Source organism: Convolutriloba macropyga, chromosome 8, assembly GCF_964194025.1.
Source record: "Convolutriloba macropyga chromosome 8, txConMacr16.3, whole genome shotgun sequence".
Lineage (NCBI taxonomy): Eukaryota > Metazoa > Xenacoelomorpha > Acoela > Convolutidae > Convolutriloba > Convolutriloba macropyga.
Window position 1 is genome coordinate 5,147,640 of NC_134475.1, and position 19,843 is coordinate 5,167,482.

General features: G+C 36.3%; 2 protein-coding genes across 2 annotated transcripts; both read right to left on the reverse strand.

The window, feature by feature from the left end:
* Positions 1-413: 413 nt before the first annotated feature.
* LOC142344410 (galactose-3-O-sulfotransferase 2-like) lies at positions 414-2,805 on the reverse strand. The gene has a single exon (XM_075396027.1). It carries the CDS (start codon positions 1,980-1,982, stop codon positions 675-677), a length of 1,308 nt encoding a protein of 435 aa, XP_075252142.1. The 5' UTR covers positions 1,983-2,805; the 3' UTR covers positions 414-674.
* Positions 2,806-3,373: 568 nt separating this feature from the next.
* On the reverse strand, positions 3,374-19,080 carry LOC142343891 (integrator complex subunit 14-like). Its single transcript, XM_075395270.1, has 5 exons — positions 17,684-19,080; positions 17,378-17,613; positions 10,733-11,132; positions 5,643-6,150; positions 3,374-4,205 (listed from the first exon to the last, which is right to left on the reverse strand). Exons 1-5 carry the CDS (start codon positions 17,748-17,750, stop codon positions 4,094-4,096), a joined length of 1,323 nt encoding a protein of 440 aa, XP_075251385.1. The 5' UTR covers positions 17,751-19,080; the 3' UTR covers positions 3,374-4,093.
* Between the last annotated feature and the right edge of the window lie 763 nt (positions 19,081-19,843).

Below are 19,843 nucleotides of genomic sequence, written 5' to 3' on the forward strand. Positions count from 1 at the left end.
CGAGTCAGGTGGGTCATACAAAAAATAGGCCAAAGAAAAATCTTATAAGAAAGACCACAGATCTCTTCAATGATCGATGAACTTTTTCAAGAGCATTTCTACAGACAACAATTTAGTATCTATCCGCAAAAGATCGCGCGGCCAAAATTGGCATAAGCCGGGCTGGCATCAAGTTCCTACCCTTTAAAGGAATTTGAAGAATTAGAACAATAAAAAGGCTTCAAGTTTTCGAGGTTGATCAACCATTGCGAAAATGGATACATGGCTCATTTATCGGCCGGATTACAAGTAACGGGTGCAAAAAACACGTTAAAAAGGAAGACTGCCGAGACCTCTTGGGTTTAGTTCGGTCTGTAATTTCCAGTTATATCAAATTGCGAGTAATTTAGCTCAGGTTCAATATTTAAGATAGATAAAAAGATATGTCATATTTTAATTCGAAATGACTATTAGGATAACATTTGATAAACATAATTGGAGACTTGCGGCTGGGCAAAGTACCTGTAAATATAGCACAAGATGTATATATAAACTTACTACTCAACAGTACAATAATTCTAGAACATTCTACAATTATAACATTATCGATATGACAGTTATTGATAGTAACACCATAAAACAATCTGCAGCGTTTCGGAAATTTGGAAGTAAAGCCAGAAATAGGAATATTTAAATTATTTTTCAGGAATAAACTGTCTCGCGTAACTCGGAGAGTCTTTATCAAACCTGTCAAGTTTTAGCCTGTCAATATATCTCAGCACTGATAATTGAATCCGTTCACAAAAGGGTTTGTCAATCACAATTTCTTCATTGAACTTTCCCGCCGGGATTATCAAATCCCCAGTGGACCGCCTGGCCCGCCTTTTTGTACAGTGCGCATCCATAAGCATGGAATAATTCCGAAACGTCGACAACTCTTCCTTAAAATTTGGAATGGCAGCTATTTTTTTCCACAATGTAGCGTTGAAAAGATCAAAAAGAACGTAATCAGCATAAGCGTATTTTTTGTAGTGGTCTTCAAGTTTTTGTTCTTCAGGCGTATTTTGATTGCCCTTCGGACCAAACGAATACTTTCTGGAGACGTTTTTAATTTTAATTAAAATATCTCGCATTTTCAAACAAAACGTGTGACGTAGTACTATCATACTCTCGTCAAAGTAATCCGAGATCATAACTAACGAAAATTTCTCTGATAATTTTTGGACAAAAAGTTCTGGAATATCCATTTCATTGCGAAACCCAAAATCAAAAAGCATACTGTTTTTCCACAGGGGTTTGCCGATTTTCGGGTAGTATTTTTCACTCTCACGAATAAATGTTTGGAAAGTTTCATTAACAGGAATGTTCAATTCCTGGTTCAGTTTCTTACTGAGCCCAAAATAATTAAAGAAGGATTTAAATTGCTGATAAGGTTGACGAACTATGGAGAATAATTTATAACCCGGCTCCATAAATTGATCCCACGTTTGAGGGTAGTACATCATATGGAGCGTTTGCAAATCAAACCTTCTGCTCTTTTTTCTCGACTTGTAAAACTGTCCTGGGAAATAAGGCCACATTAAGTTCCACTGACCTGTGGGCAAAGGCATTTCCAATTTGTACTCCTCAGCCAGCCGCATAAAATGAGCAGCCACTGTATCGCTTGCGCATTTGTGGGTTTTTACAAACGCAAGATTGTAAAAAGGTTTTGAGCACTGAATGTTCAATTCTTTGACTTCAACTGGCGATCTTTCAAAATTAACTGTTTTTGGAAGTTCGAAATGAGGTTGTTTAGAGTCCGCTTGATTTTGCAGATCCTTTAACAAAGCACCATCTTCACCCGCAGAGTAACTACCAATTATCCGTTTTGGATCTAACACCCCCGGGTCAATTTGTTTGGGTAACTTACTAACTGACCAGGGTGTTTTGGTTATGAAATAACCCGCTAAAATAACTAAGCAAATCAAATTAATCAGTTGCAAAAGTTTCCCAGTACTCACCATAGCTCACGTTTTTGTTAGTTTTTTTGTTATGAAATTTTTCAGCTTTGGAACTTTTCTTTAGCAGGAAAAAGCTGCTTAACTGATTAAATACTGAATAATGATATTATTTTAGAAGTACAAGTCCAAGCAATGGCAATTTGGTACGAATTAATAGCCATCTGACGGGGTTATATAATTCACAGATAATATAATGAAAATAATTAAGAATGTAAACTGATAATAAATAAATTATAGTTCGATTAGTTGCTTGAAAGGAGTTTCCCAGTTTTTGTTTTAAAAAGATCCGCTTAAAGGGGAACTTGAGCGAATCGTACAACAAAAAGCACAATATGTTGTTTTGTACGTTTTGCGCTTTTCAATGGTTAAACGTAAGTTCTCGAACTCGAGCCAAACAAGAGAAAATCACATTGATGTTTTTCTCTCTCGCGTTTTCACGCAACAATAAAAACAAAATAAAACAAGCTTAAAAATGAATGAACGCATGCATTAGTTAATGCGTTACATAGTCTATAGGTTTAGCACGTTAGCTAGTTAGTAGTTATCATTAATCTATACTTCAATTTATCTGTCTTACTAGATAATACATTTTTTAAGGCGAGTACGCAAGAATCTTCCAAATTTTAAAGGCCCAAAAATTGTTAAAGATAATGACAATTTGCTATCGGAATTGGCCTGCAGAGGGGGAAGTATTTAAGCAGTGTCAATTGGCGCATTTAAGCATAGGTAAACAGGACTGCTGTGCATACAATTTCCTGACTAGCTGATTTCGCCGCCCGCCTGAAAATGGAGCGGTACAAGTATACGAAAAAACAAACAAAATATCAACAAATTTCACATTCGGTTGTGGTGTGTACCCTTAGCTAAAATACACACTTTAGTATGCGTGTATACCTTTTATGAAGTAGTCATTAAAGCAGAGAGGGAAAAATTGTGGTTTCAAATAAACGCTGAATTTAAAACGAAGACATAAATTTCATCACTCGGGAATTAAATGGAGAAAGAGCAAACGTGAAGAAAGTGTGCTAGGTGTTGCAAAAGGCAATTAAAATATTTTAAAAATTGAAAAGCTTAAATGTGCTGAAAAGTTACCTGATAACTATATGCATACATCAACCATGCAACGCCATACGGCCATCAATTTTATAATGTTCCGATTTTACTTCCCATTGCCTCCTACCTCCCCCCCCCCCCCCACACACACACAGGGGCGCAAAGCATGTATTACTGAGCAGAGCCGTTTATAATTAGTTTATTTATTCCCTTAATGACACTTTTTCGCAGGTCAGATTAAGACGAACGAGTTCTATCCTCATTGTGGTATAAACTCCAAATTGGACGAGGTACTGTAATAGCTTGCTTCAAAAACAAGCAAACTAAAGTAAAAACAGAAATTGTTAATAAAAAATTTAATTAACTTGTCTGAGCTATAAAACGCAGTATGAAAGAGAAAGAGTGCAGACTATCGTTTGATAAAATTCAGAGCTTCTGTGCGTGTGTGTTGAGTTTATAACAAAGGCAACTTAGTGTCAGCTCAAAGTTTTTTCAACAGGACAGCTTAGCCAGCACATCTGCCCTCGAGAGGCCATAAGAGCATTCCGCAACAAGAGCTTTCTTCAGAGGCTATTTAGCTTCCATATGTTTCAACCAACGCAGACAAAACCAGCATAGCTACAAATAAAGACTTGAATGATGAAACGAATCCTCACATTCAGCCGTGATGAAACGGCAATATTGGAGAGAAAAATCGCGATAAATTTTGCTGTTTCTTCTAAGAATCGTTATTTGTTTCTCTCTTCTGACCCATAGCTGTCAGACATGAAATATGAAGTAGTATGTAGTAGTATGATGTAGAATTTCGATAAAAATTTGGGTACATTTTGGCGACCATTGCCCAGAACATGCTGTATACCTCCAAACTAGCCTTACATGTTTGTAGCGAGTAGATCTCGAGCACACAGACGCAACTATTGTACAACAAAGTATGTTTTCTTGACTCGAAAAACTTCGTGAGGCCTTCAAAAATGTATATATCGAGCGTGGCCAGCAGCAAACTTCTTTAACTTGCTGAACAAACAGATCGAAGAGCTTCCAGGTGAATGATCTTCTCGCTGTTAAGTCATCGCATTAGCAGCATTTACGAACTTCTGTTGAATTTCGTGCAGAATCGGCAATGACTGATTCTGAGGATTCGCTTCTATCTCTTTTCCCACTAAGGATCCAATTCTAAAACAAAGCTAATTCAAGCCATATGAACTGGTTGAAGGAATATTGCCCATAAATAATATATCTCGTTAGATCAGTAGAAAGATATATGGCAAAAACTTCTGCGCTTAGTAGGCATTTTGTATTGACCAATCATAACTCGAGAAAGTCTTTTTTCTAAAGTGACTTGTCTACATTGAGCATACTTTCTAAATTACATTAGTACATACAGCGCTTGAGAGGCATTCATCTAATCTTTTTTCAAACGCTTAAGACTTATTCAAAGAGTTTTTCACAACATAGCCGGCAGATTGCCGGAACAGCTGCGAAAGAACAGACCTGCGTGCCATATAATAGAGATAGAAACAGATACAGATCTAAATTGAAAAATCGACGCTGCTCAAAAAACTAGGCTAAAAAACATTCAGCGATAAATTAGTAAAGCTTTCCACAGAAGCCTCTTATTAGGGACCTTTACTGCACATAGGAGTTCCTTTGACCTTAAACAAATTCAAATTATACTTAAGTTTTAAAGTGCAAAAGTCATTTTATTGAGTGAGGTATGTCACGTATGATCAAAATCTAATCACGCAAATAACCTAAAGACTTTCGCTAAAGAGAGTGAGAAATGACGTCACGCGCGCAAATGCCGTTAGTGAGAGGAAGAAGTCATTCAGAAAATTTGACTTTTTCAGCTTTTCTGTGTGAACAAATGTAAAACGAAAAAAGAGCGTCAGACGACGAAACAAAAAAACATAGCAGGACAAGTCCTGACGTACAATTCAAAGAATTTTCATTGACTAAACAGAAAAACTAGACCTAGAATGGACTATGAGTGAATTCAGAAAACCACTTTAAAATCAGAAAATAAGAAAAAAACAGAAAATCAATATCAAAATGCCGCATGTGAACAAAAAAACCCCTAGCGAGAAATGAAAATTTAATTCAAAACAAAAAACTAGGCCTAGAATGAGCTGTGAATGGATTGGGAAAACCAGTTAGAGTGAAATTACCGCATGTGAACAAAAAAACCACTACCGAGAAACCGAATTTTTGTTCAAACACCGTTTTCGCACTCTACTTTAAAATTAGAGCGAAAAAAATTCACGCCGCAAAACCACTCGCTTTTCGCTCCATTTCCTGTTTCGGCGTGACCAAAATCACTACTCCAATTTGACTTCAAAAATCATGAAAATGTGCGAACAGATCTTAAAAAAAGACCCAATACAATTCAAATTCTTTGAATTGTAAAAAAACCAAGAGCACCGCAATATAGCTACGCTCAGCTTACAGCTTCGCAGCTATAAAAAATGAACTTTTCCGCAAAAAAAAACAGAAGTTCACCTTACGTTGAGATACTTACGTTAGCAAAAAAATCTCAGAATAACAGCTCCGCCTAATCACCATTTTTGCTAGTACTTTTTACTCCCAACATTTTGAAACCCTAAAATAGCTTACGTTGAAAGGTACTGCGGAAAGGAGAGGGCCCTCGCAATTGATATGATGCGATCAGCTTCCGTGAAAACTTGGCCTCTCTTCTCATTGGTTACTTTTTTGGCCAATCGCACAAACTTCTGAGCATCAGCAAACAAGTTTGGACTCTGTAGCCATGCAATGCATGTAGAATCGCTGTAACTACACAACTTTGAAGATTCATTTTCAACTGGAAAGGTTCCCTTTTCTATGCCAGGTAGCAGCGATTCCTCTAAAATCCCGACAGGTACCAGCTGGTCAAGGGATCCCAGCCAGGCGGGAGCTTGATTTGAGGGAAAAACTCTGAGCACTAAGTTGCTTTTCTTCTTTGTGACATCAGCAAAAGTTGAAATGAAGCCGTTGAAATTGGGGCAGTTGTTGCTTGATGACTTGATTGAAACCAGAGCCACGAGGTTAAGAGGTGGTTCCTCCTGTTTAAGCGCCATTAGGGAAGCATGCAGAAGCGCGCAGAGGGTTCCAGGACTGTCAGAACCTGAAACTAACCACTGATCAAAACCAAGTCAAGCTTCCGACTTAACGATTTAGTTTGCTTAAATATCAAAGAGCCAAATCACTAGACATTCAACCTAGAGCTTAAAATACAGGACTAAGAAGTTTCTCCAAAAATTTAATTCCCTGTTGTCTTTTGTACATTTGGATAAACAGATGGGACACCAAAAAGTGAATAAGATTTAATTTTACACCACATAGTTGGTAAATTGACAACTGTTTCAAATATATAACATAACAGACTAACGTCGGGCGCATTGCTCTCAAACGACTGGCGCTAGGTACCATTTAGGGAGGCTAACTTTAGCTTTATTGTCGGGGGATGAAGAGTGGGGGTGAGGGTGAGGCGGGGGGGGGGGGGGGGGGGCTCCATAATATAATTGCTACAAACTTCGTTTGTGGGCATTAAACAATTCGCAGCGTCGCACGAATTGCTCTCAAACGACTGTCGATGGGTGGGCTTTACTAGTCGCAAGCTAAAATTTAGGAAGCATGTCTTCTCTGCACTTTGCAAAGGGGCACGAATTATTTTGGCTCCACTGAGGCACTTACTTTGTTTTATTTCTTTGGTTAAAACTAAAAGGCAGAAAAAATAAATCCATTCCGCAAACAAAAAGAATGCTCACCAAATTTAGTAAAAAAAATCTAATGACTTTTATCTGGAAAAGTCTGCTCCTCCTAAACTCTTCTTGCGAACTCTTGCGAAATGTCTTTGGTGAATTGCATTTGAGCGGTCTTCTAAAAATACCAGAAATGAATTAACCAAACTGGTTGTTTCTCGCGTGATTAATGACAGAAACAAAAATTTCCGAATTTTATCTAACACTCTTTTTGTGTTCTTTTTTATTATATAACGTTTATGCATTTAAGTTTTGATTTACTACATTTCTAGTTTTCTGCTAAGTCTACTGTCCTGTGGGGTGTCAACAATCCACAAATTACAGGAATATGTGAAGCAAATTTCAAATTTTGCTAATTCGCTATAAAATTAATGAACTACAAACTTTAATGGAGAGGTTATATGAAAAACTATCAGCAAATGGCATCGACGAAACGTTGCTCAACGAATTTACTGACACAAAAGTAATGTCGCAAAAAGACTGTACACCTCTATTCAAAATATGGGAAGCAAATGTGGAGAGTTTATATGAAAAACTATCAGCAAATGGCATCGAAGAAACGTTGCTTACAGAGTTTTCACCACTAAAAACTGTCACAAAGCGGCGGTGAAACTCTATTCAATGTAAACATGAACAAAAGGGGGTAGAAGAGATGAAAGTTTATTAGAGGAGATAAAGAAGCTAAGTCGGTTACCAAATGCAATAGATTCCCCCCACACGCAGTTGGAAAAAGAACATCTGTAAAGTTGAAGCATATTGGTTGGTATTAGAACCACAATAATGAAATGTTACCGGAGGTAACTTTATGATAAACAATATACACTTTTTGCAAATACAAAATATATAAATTTGTGGCAACTGTCTGACTATAAGAAAATAATGCTATGCACAATGAGGAAAACGACTTTGTAATTGTTACAAATGTTTATATCATGACCATTGTGTTTATCACATATTGGAATTGATACCAAAAAAACGTACTTAAACATAACCGAATTGCTCTCGAACGACTAATGGGAACTCTAACCTATTGCAACCTGCTTAAACCGGGGGTGGGGTAACTAAAATCACTACGGTGGCTTCAAATGACGTTTTTAGAGGTCATTATATACCACTATAGTCACTAATAAAACTTTAAGTGAAAAAATTACACTAATTTTGCCGCACTTTTCATTTGACTTTTAGTAGTGAACTGCCGCCACTTGAGTTCAGCTGCTTAAAACTGAATGAGAGAAAATCTTAAATCACGCAAACCGAAAAAAGTCAAGGGTGCAAAAGTCACTCGAAAAATCAAACCAGTCAAGCAAAAAATTTGTATAAAAATAAACACGTTTACAATAATTGCATCAAATTTCGTTCAAGAGCGATTAAAAAAATATTTGGAAACGACTTTTTAAGTTAATTCAAGAAACTCAGACAACAACAAGAATGTAAAATTTAAGGGACTTGAATTCTCTTGAGTAGAATTCGGACAGATAACTCCTAAATCCAATTACTTTTTGAAAACATTGAGCCCTGGGTAGGTTTCGAAAAAGACAGAAGGTAAAACATCTGATAGAAAAAAAAACAATTCTATCCGACCAAAAATGAAAAACATAAGCAACTAATGCTCTCAAACAACCGGCGAACGGAAATCTTCGGTAGTAGCCAGCTGGGGCTTAGGGATGGTAGCATAAGGGAAGTCAGTGGAAGGGAGATGGAGGTCCAAACACACCAGGATAGAGGGTGTGGGGGTTGAGGGGGAGGTGGACTAAGGGGGTCAAACTTTCAAGATTCAGAACCGCCCTTCACACCGTGAAATTGTCCCCTCAAAATAGTTTCGGTGAATCGCATACTTAGATAGTAGTAGTAGTAAGACTTCTATTACCTTTGATTGTATATTACAGCATTAAATAAAGTAAGCATTGTTTTCATGTCAAAAGAAAATAAGGTTAACAATTTAAAAAAATGAACTAAAACATTAAAATATTGCCTTTCCTGCTCAAAACTACATCTACGTTTCAAAGCCCAAGTACACACATTATTAATGTCATATTTCGTTTTTGTTAAGTTCAAAAGACATCTATGTATAAGATTTTGACATCGGTTTTTCGATTTGAAGCTGCTTATACCGACACTCAGGAGATCAGCTGTGTCAATGACCACTCTTTGTACTCTGAAGAAAGAGGACTTCGCCGTAGTACGTTTTCTTGCTGCCGAGACGACTAAACGTTCCAGGTCCATATTACGAGTATTTACACTCTTTGTCTCAGTTGGGAAGAAATCATAAAAATTTAGACAATTTTGTTCGCTCATTTTGCAGAGAAGAAACGTAAATCACTCTCAATCAGCTGATAAGCAACTAGCAGGGAATTTGATATAATCAACAAGCTAGCATAGTCACCAGGTCTAAAGCACCACCTAAGACCTAAGCACTAAGGGGCCCAGTTTTCAAACTTTCATACATTTTCATTTCAGGAAGCGCAATAATATTGTTTGTGCAAGGAGAGCTTGATCGAGTTTAGACAAAAACATACGGAGTAGTACCTCAGGGTTCAATAGTGAGACCCTAACTTTATTATCTACCTCAATGATTTTAAATCTATTATTAAATCGATGATATTAAATGATATTATTATCTATATCAATAGTATTAAGTCCCATTGAAACGAGCAATATATAAATGTAGATGATACTGCTATCCCAAACAAAAACCAAATTTTTGGGATAAACATCAAAAGCTCTTTTTAGAAAGAAAAACAATGACGAAGTTAAAAATTTTAACACAGAAAAGAGAAACAAAAAAACTAAACACCCAACATAACACATGTCAAGTTTTCTTTTCGATGAACGGGTAGAATTCAGAACCGAATGTAAATACCTTTATTTATTCGGGAATAATATTACACAATAACTAAAATTTGCAGCATATGCAGAGAGCGTCAAGAATAAACTAATAATTTTATTGACTGTTTCATAAACAACGAGAAATTCTGACCTGCTAACAACTGATAAAGTATTTAACAATTAAGTTAAACTGGTAAATTGGAATCCCTAATTATTGCCGAGCTACTGTGTTTACGATGCAAATAAGATGCAAAACCGGAAATAGTTGCCAGAATAATACCTTAACCAAAAATACGCGTATATTACACAAATTCGACACTTAACAAAACAAAATTTCGCTACTCAGGAGCTTGCTTCAAGTTGTTAACAAAATGCCAGAGAAGCAAAACGCAAAAAATAAATCTAACTGACAACTACCGAGATACGAAAAAAGCTATCCATATCAACCAGTTCGTCTCGGAAAATAGTTTATCAAATTTCAAAAAAATCTAGAATGTTTTGTGAACCCTGACTCAAATGTAATCAAAAAAGTTTGAACACACAGCAGATGAAGCAATGTGAGTACAAAACATTGACACATTAATTTATCTTGAATGATCATCTCTCATAACTTAAGTTTATTAATATCATCTAATACACAGCGGTTTTCATACTAGTGGATTTGTTTTTCTAGTATATACCTCTTTTCATGACCTTTTTGTCCATCTCAACGATTAGGGAACGTTTTTCCTCCATAGTGTCTATAATTCCAATTTTTTCCAGCTTACAGGCGAGGTTGAAAACGGTCCAATAGACTAGTAGCGATCTCACTGTTGCTCTCGTTACAAATTGTGGTCTTTCTAGATTTGTAGCGTATTTTTCTAACAATAGCGAGGGGAAAATTACTATTTTCATACTTAGAGACTATTAGGGCACACAGATATTAGCTCAGCGACTTCATGCCCTCAGTTTTTACCAGTTTATCCCGTTTCTCAGGTCAAGGGTCCAGAAAATTCTTGCTCAGATAAAAATCGGTTATCAAAAAAATCGCACACAAAAAAGACAGCAGTACTAAATAATTGCGATAAATTAGTTTGAGAGAAATAAATAACAGATGTTTGTTCCCTGTATATTTCTCACCATTAGCTGCGTCAGCAATCAACACATGCTTAGACTGAACAGGAGGTCCAAAGCAGTCTGCGGCTGATACGAATCCCTCAATCACAATCTCACCTCCACTCATCAGATCGGGCAGTGCCGGCATGAATGTCACTTTACAGCTCAGAGACCCAAAAATTACGGTTGACGAGGTCGGGGTTTGGAAAAAAGACGAAAACTCGCCAATTGTAGCATTGCTTCCTGACACTGGCGGTTTTATAATTTTCCAGTTACTTGAAATTGGAATTTTTGCAAAATCATTTAGCTGTGATGATTCTGGTACTAAGAATCGGTGAATATTGATCAACGGAGACAAATCGTCGTTGAAGGTGGTCAGATGAGGCAAATCTCCATAGCCATGACACTGGGCCAAAAGAGCAACCTAAAGCAAATATGGAGCACAATATCCTATTAATGCCATTTAGAGAATATTTAGGATTATCGTAACTTAAAAAAAATGACATGGACTCTCGTTTATGTGTTCTGCCACAGATTAGCCCAAACCTGTCCAATCAAAATATAAACAGCACAATTGAAAATACGAGTGTCTTTAACCCCATCTTAGTGGGGGATAGTGTTCAAGGTTTTTTTTTGTTTAATCGACTTGGTCGATCTCAAGAAAGGCTATATTTTGAAACAAATTAAATAATTAATCATTTTATTCACGACAGTAGATAATTCAGTGGAAAAGCAAGCCTAATCGCGGTTTAGTACGCGAAGGAAAGAAATTACTCCATCCCACAATTTTCCACCAAAAATGTTATCTAACGAAGGACAAATTTTGAGAAAAATAAATTACTCAAGTGAGTTTTTGTCACATATGCACACATACAACCCCTCACACACACTATGCTCACAAGAACTTACGAAATACGTATACACAAAACTATAGCTGTAAACGCATACACACAAATAAGGCTGGAAACACATACACAAAATGAAAAAAAATTACACCTAAGAAAAACCAACAGAAATTAATTTCAGTTTTTTATCATTTGCTGTGACGCCCTGACTTAATTATACATTATTTATCTCTCCAAGAAAAAGTTACCGGAAACAGCTTCCAATAAACCTCAATTGGATGAAAATATGGTCATTTGACCTCAACTCTTTCAAGAAAACAAAACTCATTTAAGGGTAGGAGGAATTGATTTCACTAAAATTATGCCCAAAAAGGAACAAATAACTCAATGCATTAAGAATAAATGCATCAGCAAACAAAACAGCGTGGCGTCAAAGTTGCAAAAAAATTTGAAAGAGGAACTAAGACACAAAACAGGTGTTCTCGTGAACCACAATCCTTTTACCGGGGACTTCTAAGCCCTATCTTGCATATACAAACATAATCGACTAAACGTCGGAAGAATTGCTCTCGAACGACTAGTGGGAGCTCTAATCAATTGCAGCCTGCTTCAGTCGGGGGGGGGGGGCCTAAATGGGATCAATAGTGGGCTTGAAATAACCACATTAGAGGTTAATATATACCACTATTAGGAATTAAAGTAAAAAATGGCACCAGTTTCGGCGCACTTTTCATTTGACTTTTAGTATTAAATTGCCGCCAATTGAGTTCACCTGCTTGAAATTGTGATTGAGAGAGAATTTTAGATCACGCGAAACGCAAAAAGTCAAGGGCTTAAAAGTCACTCGAAAAGTCAAAATTGTCAAGCGAAAATTTTGCATAAAAAAGACACACACATTTACAATAATTACTATGAACTTCGATCAAGAGCAATTAAAGACTTATTCGAAAAAAAAACTAAAAAGAAACATTTCCATTTTTCAAGAAATTTTGTCAACAATTAACTATCTGGCCAAATGAGCGTTTCCAGTAAGCACCAATAGGAATAATTTATATGAAAGAGAACAAGAAGAGCTGAGAAAAGTCTCTTCAACAAAAACAAATTCTGTCTAGTACATATCAAATCCTTTAACAAGTCTAGAAAATCAGTCAATAGAGAACACATAGTACAAGTCAAGTACGCGATGAAGCGGCAAAACACGAAAAAGATTAGCTGTTAAATATCAAATATTTTAATTAAGGTTTTTAAAAGCAAATAATGTCAAACTCTAGGCAAAATACAACAGTGAACAAATATTGGTTCTTTAGAGGCCACGCGAGTTCTGGCAAAAGAGGCAAACATAGCAGCAAAAAACTTCAAAAGTCATTAATCCGATCGATTTAGTGCCGGGTAACAACAAAATCCGTCAAAAACTGAAACTTATTTTGAAAACAAAGTGTATTATAGCAAAACAAAATTGACATTTGTCAACTAAAGCCCTTTAAAAAAGCTACTATGCATCGTTTGAACAAATACCATCTCAGGAGCACATTGGTTAAGAAATGTAGGCAACAGCAGTGAAAAAAGCTCAATTTTCCGCACGTAAACCAAGACTTCCTCCGGAACTCTCTCAACCGTATTCAGAAATCAATCTGGAAAAAGGCCGCTCTAAATCTCAATTGTTAGCACCCTTTTGCCATGATTAAAATATTTGATCTCAGAATCACAAAAGCGTGAACACATTAGCCAAAAGGAAGGGTACCAATATAATCTTAATTCAGATCTTTTCCGTTTGTGCCCACCCCCAGCACGTTATGCACACCCTCCCCAGTTACGGCGCACGTTCCATTACATAATAAATCAAATAAAGAATCATTATGAAAAACTATAGCACGTGCGTCTTGAGGTCCAAATATGTAATCACTAAGCTGGTGGCAAACGAAAAGATCCCTTTATTATTAGAAGACTTTACCAGATATCACTTCAAGTGAATTGAATATGTCCACCGTCACTTACACTCGAAAGTTAATTTGAGTGATTAGCTCACAGTAGCTACAAAGATGCTAACCAGAAGGTAAGCTGGTAAATCCTATCGGAAAAACGTACTAATAAAGAACTGAATAGAGATCTCTTTGCACCACCGACACAGACACAATGACTACACTGCTTTTTCAATTCCCGATTTTTCTATTTTGGCCATGTTTTTTTTATTTTGAGGGCTATTCCGAATTTGCCCTAACCCTAAGTATCCCTCTTGTGGAGGTTTTGCAAATTTCTTTGTCATGCACAAAATGTTTTTTGCCCTTTTCAAATTGGGTCGCAGTGAGAGTTTAGATAGCCAGCAACTGACAACAGACAAGGACAAGACCTTACTGGCCAGAATACCATAACTGGCACCCTCATTGATCCCACGGATGAACAACTGTGGATCACTCACAGACGACACAAATCATCAACTTACTTGACAAGAATACACTCTCAGCAGATTTTCAGCTGCAGTCTTTAGTCAGAACAAAACTCTAAACCCCGAATGGATGCAGCTGGTTAAAATCTATTATGCGTAATCTCCACCAATCACAGATTGAGAAGACTATTCTACTTTAGAGCACGACACTCCTTTACTTTCAGTCTCTTAGATTTGTACACTATTTGTATGTTATTAACTCCGGTATTGTATATTCTTACCCCGCAATAACTTAAGTTTATCTTCATTTTTTTTCCAGAGTCGGTTAGTCAGTAAGAGTTAGGTAAGTCTACTTCGCGCTCAGAAATAAGTAGTTTTTAGAATATCCATAGCCTTAGAATACACTTCCAATTGCAAGGAGTTGTCTGAGCATAGCCTACAGATTTTCAGCTGACCAAAATTCCGGAACCTGTGAATTTTCCAGTAAGATATGAAACCGTAAAGGAGGTTTTCTGACACCTGAGCCTGAAAAATCTGAATAATGACAATAACTGTCAAAATTGAAAAAAAAATGAAAGTTTTGTCAAAAAATGCCAAAATTCGTGATGTTAAATTCTTGAAAAACATTCCATTACATCTAGAAACTACGGAGTAACCTATTTTCAAATCTTAGAGGATGTTCCTTGGCTCTTGAGGCCGGAAAAATCTAAAAACAAAACAATTTTTTTTAAAACACTTGAAAAAAATTGCAAGTTTTATCAAAAAATTGTTAATAAAAAACTAAAAACAATTCCATGGCCAATAAAAATTTTTCAGTAACCTATTTTGAAACCCATGAGGTTTTCTGGCTCCTGGGTATGAAAAAAATTGAATCACAATAATGTAAAAATGGAAAAAAAATTCAAGCTTTGTCAAAACAATGCAAAAATTCGTGATGTTAAAACCAATCCATTGCCACTAGAAACTATGCAGTAACCTATTATCAAACCTTAGAAAAAGTTTCTTGACACCTAGGGCTGAAAAAACTCAAAAAATTACAAAATTTCAAAAACCTAGTATAAAAACTAATGAAAATTAGTACAAATTTCCGCGTTTTTAATTAGAGTACCAAAACATATAACTCTTAAAATGGCCATAAAAAAACTTCTGTCCATCAAATTACCTTTATCAACTTTATCCGGCCTCAATTTTAAACTGGTCCAACAGTTTGAAAAATGAAGAAAAAACACGAAAAATTGCAATATTTTGGGCTCAAAAACTCCTAAAAATGACCTTTTAACCTTAAACTACGGCCTTCCCAGTAGCTTCACCACACTAAGCATTGGAAGGATAACTAAACGTGGTTATGGATTTTTACGAAACTTAATGTGCTACCTGTTATCCCGTTTTTTAAGGACGAAAAGTCAAATGGGTCAGAGGAAAAATCGCATAAAAAAGACCAACAGGACTAATATAATTGTTAAACTTCCTTTGAGAGCAATTAAAAACTCCGAAACGTGTGAAATGTTTAAAAGAACGGTAGTCTTAACCATAGTCAAATGCATATAAAAATAATTCAGTCAGGTCAGGAGTATAAAATGAAGACAAAAGGGGAAGCGTGAAAAATGAGACTTGGGGACACGGCATCTTTCGTTACAACACACTTATGAGGTTTTATCATTAACACCTACGTATTACTTACTGCCTCTGACTGTGGTTCAATTAGAAGCTCCACAGCAAGGTAATTATCACAATTCTATTTAGCTTTCTTACCATTCTTACACCATTCTATTACGCTATTTAATATACCATTGGTATGGTGTATTTTGAAGCTGGGTTGTTTATTGGCAAAGGATGTGCTCTGCAGTATCTTCGTACAGAGGGATGCTTGGGCTGATTCTATCTACTTCTTGTTCATAAAACTTTAGTGAGTTTACAATCTTTAATTATTTTCTTTAATAACAATGATTTCTCGCTTCTTATAAAGCAAATCTCGGGTACAAGCGATTTCCGTTGTTCTCGATGGTTATATAATTATTATTTACTTGTTCGCATAATTATGTAAATAAAAGAGCATTCCTTCATATTATATGAAAGTTTGGAATTCTTTCACACTATATAAAGGTTAACAGATTTCATAATGGAAATTTATGGTGAACAAATAATATATAACAAGATTTTTGTGGTTAACAAATAATATATAACAATATTACTGCATTAATGATATGACGTAACTTTCAGGGGCGTCACAGAGGTTTTGTTATTAACGCCTACGTATTACTTACTGCCTTTGACTGTGGTTCAATTAGAAGCTCCACAGCCATGTAATTTTCACTATTGTATTTAACAACAGCCTAATTAGAGCAGTCAAAAGCTTTTTGTGACTTCAGAAATTTTCAGAACCAATTAATTTTTGATGCAATTTTATGAAAGCATTACTGAAAATACCAAAATTTCACAAATCAGGTTTTGTCTCAACTAATTGCCTTTAGAAAAATTTATAGATCCCAGGATACTTTTTATCGTCTATTCTATAAATATTAGTTTTATACCAGAACAGAAATAATAATGATAAAAATAATAATAATAATAATAATAATAATAAATCAGTATTCAGGGGTCAAGTCCAGGGGAGTTTTAAGTCCAGAAAAGTTAAATCATTGTCTCACAAGTAGAAACCTTCATACTTTCAAATGCTTTTCTATGAGAGACCCAAATATGGGTTCTCATTATATTAGCCGCACATTAAAAAAATAAACCGACAAATGTCGGAAGAATTGCTCTTGAACGACAGGCGAGGCAATTTAATTCAGAGGCTGTAGCCTAGGATCAATTTTTCTTTATGGGTGTAAAACATTACCCTCGCCGGGATTCGAACCCTCAACCTCCCGAACAATTACCACCCGCACTAACCACTGCGCTATGAATCAAACGTCAGCTATGCTGCAACAGATTTTATATTAGCAACAAGCTTTACTTCGTTATATTAGCTGGGTTCTCGTTATTTTAGCCGCATATTAAAAACATAAACCGACAAATGACGGAAGAATTGCTCTTGAACGACAGACGAGGAAATTTAACTCAGGGGCTGTAGGCTAGATCAATTTTTCTTTATGAGCGCAAAAACCTTACCCTCGCCGGGATTGGAACCCTCGACCTCCCGATCAATTACCACCCGCACTAACCACTGCGCTATGAATCACTAGCTTCAGCTATGCTGCAACCGATTATACATTAGTAACAAGCTTTAATTCGAAGCAATACAGATCACTCAAAAATGAAGAACGAAAGCGCGAAAAAGTCACTTGAGAAGTCAAAGAATGTTCTAGAAGAAAAGCACAAAATTGTCAAGCAAAAAATTTGCATAAAAAAGACACACGTTTACAATAATTGCTATGAACTTCGTTCAAGAGCAATTAAAAAACGTTGATTACATTAGGTGATCTTTTCTATGCCAATTACCTGTACGTAGCAGTTGGGTCCCATTGATGAATATAGGAGTTTCTCAATAGCAGCAGACCACGCCGCTGTTTGGTCTATGTTGCGCTGTGAGTCAGCTATTGTGAGCTGGGCTATGTCATTGACTTTGTTTTGCACACTCTGATAATCTCGAGTAAAATCAACGATAACTTCTCGGTTAACTACCAGAGCCACTCTTTCAAAACTTCTACTGCAGCCTTCAATTAGACAGTTTACGCCTGAAATTGCACCGGGTTAAACTTTTTACTACCTAAGAGAAATTGACTATACAAAATATTTTGAACTAACAAGATTTTAAATTAGAGAACTTTGATTCACCATTTTGAACAATTACTGCTATTAACACGGGAGCCATTGAATCTGGAATCAGAATATGGATTAAACCAAAAATACGAGACAAACTTTTTTATCATTTGCGTAATACAGAAAGCGGTAGGGTCAGTTAGATAAGATTGAATAAGCGCTCTATGATCTATTCATAGCGCGTGAGATATTTGATGAAATGCCGCACGCGTTTAGAAGTAGTAGTACAGGCTTCAGGGATTATTATACCTATTGATTTGCAACCAAATGTTGAGTTTAATGAATTTCAGTTTAAGTTTCTGAGTTTTCCACTGGGGTTGCATGAGCCGCAGTAGCAGTTTATTATCCAAGTACACGAGTCCGTTTTGCGGTATTTCTCGAAGTATTTCCAGTACAAAAAGAGGTCTGCTTTGGATATTTCATGCATTTGTTTTGCAACTGCTCTTGATATTATATTAACAAGGAACGCGTTTCTGATAAAGAAGTCTGAACTTGTTTTCTTTAGGCGGGTCTTTGGGACAACCAACTCACTTCGGTCACCTATGTTTCATCTTGCGGTCCCCCTTTTGAATCAAACTCTTTAATGTGATTTAAACTCTTTGTAGCTGAGTGGTTCACATGTCAGGCTGCGAATCTGGAGGTCCATGGAATAGTTTTCACTCCTCAAGTGGAAGCTCAGTGAGATAGCGCCTACCCCTCAAATCAGGAAGCAGAAAACTTTTCGGAAACTATAGACCTATCACTCTCCTATGCTGCGAGCCAAAACTCCTCGAAACGCTGATACTGAACGAAATCCCGTTGCTTGTCTACGGTCAAATACACGAAATACAGTTTGTATTTCGGCCGAAGCGCGCTGTAATCCACCAAATGCTGTTTTATCTGGACTACCTTCACCGCCAAATGGACAGTAAACACCCTGTAACACTGCAGCAAAGTAGTAGTAGTTTAGGCTTCAGTGTCGCGGCACTAGGGTTGACATCCCTTTATTGGTTGGCTAATTTGACCTTCTGTACTGGATTGCAGTTGCACAAAAAGGTCCACGTACAAGGATTGGCTTCAGAGTAATGTCTAGAAATAATTCCAGTATAATTCGGTTAATCGTTTTTTGCTTAAGCTTTCAATAGCTAAATTTGAGATTTTAGAGATATTTAAAAGTTGACTAGAAGTTGCTTTTTTCGTTCATGTTTGATTTAAGTTTATTAGTTCAAATTGTCTGGTATTTGGTTGATCATCACAGTTTTGGTTTCTAGTGATCGGAATATTGATATTGTAACTTCCTGAGAGAAAAGCAATTAAGAGAAGTAGATCGTGTAGTTCTATATATAAGGAAAGAGGAAATAAATTGAACTTTCCAAGCCTCTTCTTGTAATTCAATTCCCAGTTGTTTAGGATCCAACTGGTATCTTTCTTTTGAACGCGCTCAATCTCTTTCGTCTCCGCTTTGTTAGCGAACAAGGCTTGAGTTGCATATGTAACAATTGGTACGACATATCCTGCGTACGCATTGAGTTTTGCGCTTAGTTTCGTGGACGTAGAAGTGTTTCTCTTTTAAAAAAAAGAACGCTTTCAGTGCCTTTGAGCACCTTTTTCGACATTAGGTTTGCAGTTCAGCTTTGGCGCCAAGGTAATGCCTAGATCTTTTTGCTGGTCCTGGTACAGTCAAGTTTTGTTATTTAAACATAACTTGGTTTGGTCTTGACTTTTGATTGGTAAGATATAACACTTATTTTCATTTAATGTCATTTTATTGTTCAAACACCATTCTTCTGTTTGTTTTATATCGTACTGCAAATTATCATTATTCGTTGCAACAAGTTTGAAATCGTCTGCATAACCAAAGGCTTCACACTTAGTTACTTGTAGAGGAAGCTTGTTAAAAAAATGATGAATAGATGTGGACCTAGTAGTGATCTTTGCGGAACACCACTTGTTACTTGCACTGTTTCAGAGTTAAAATCTATAAGCTTTACATATTGTTTTCTTTTACTTAATTAGCTGGCAATAATTTTCAAGAAGCTACCGCCAATCCTAGCATTTCAATTTTCTGTAGCAAGATGTCATGTGGAACGCTATCGAATGCTTTTTTAAAGTCCATATACAAAACCAAAAATTCTTTTTGATTTCCTTCAAATTTGTTGTAGAGAT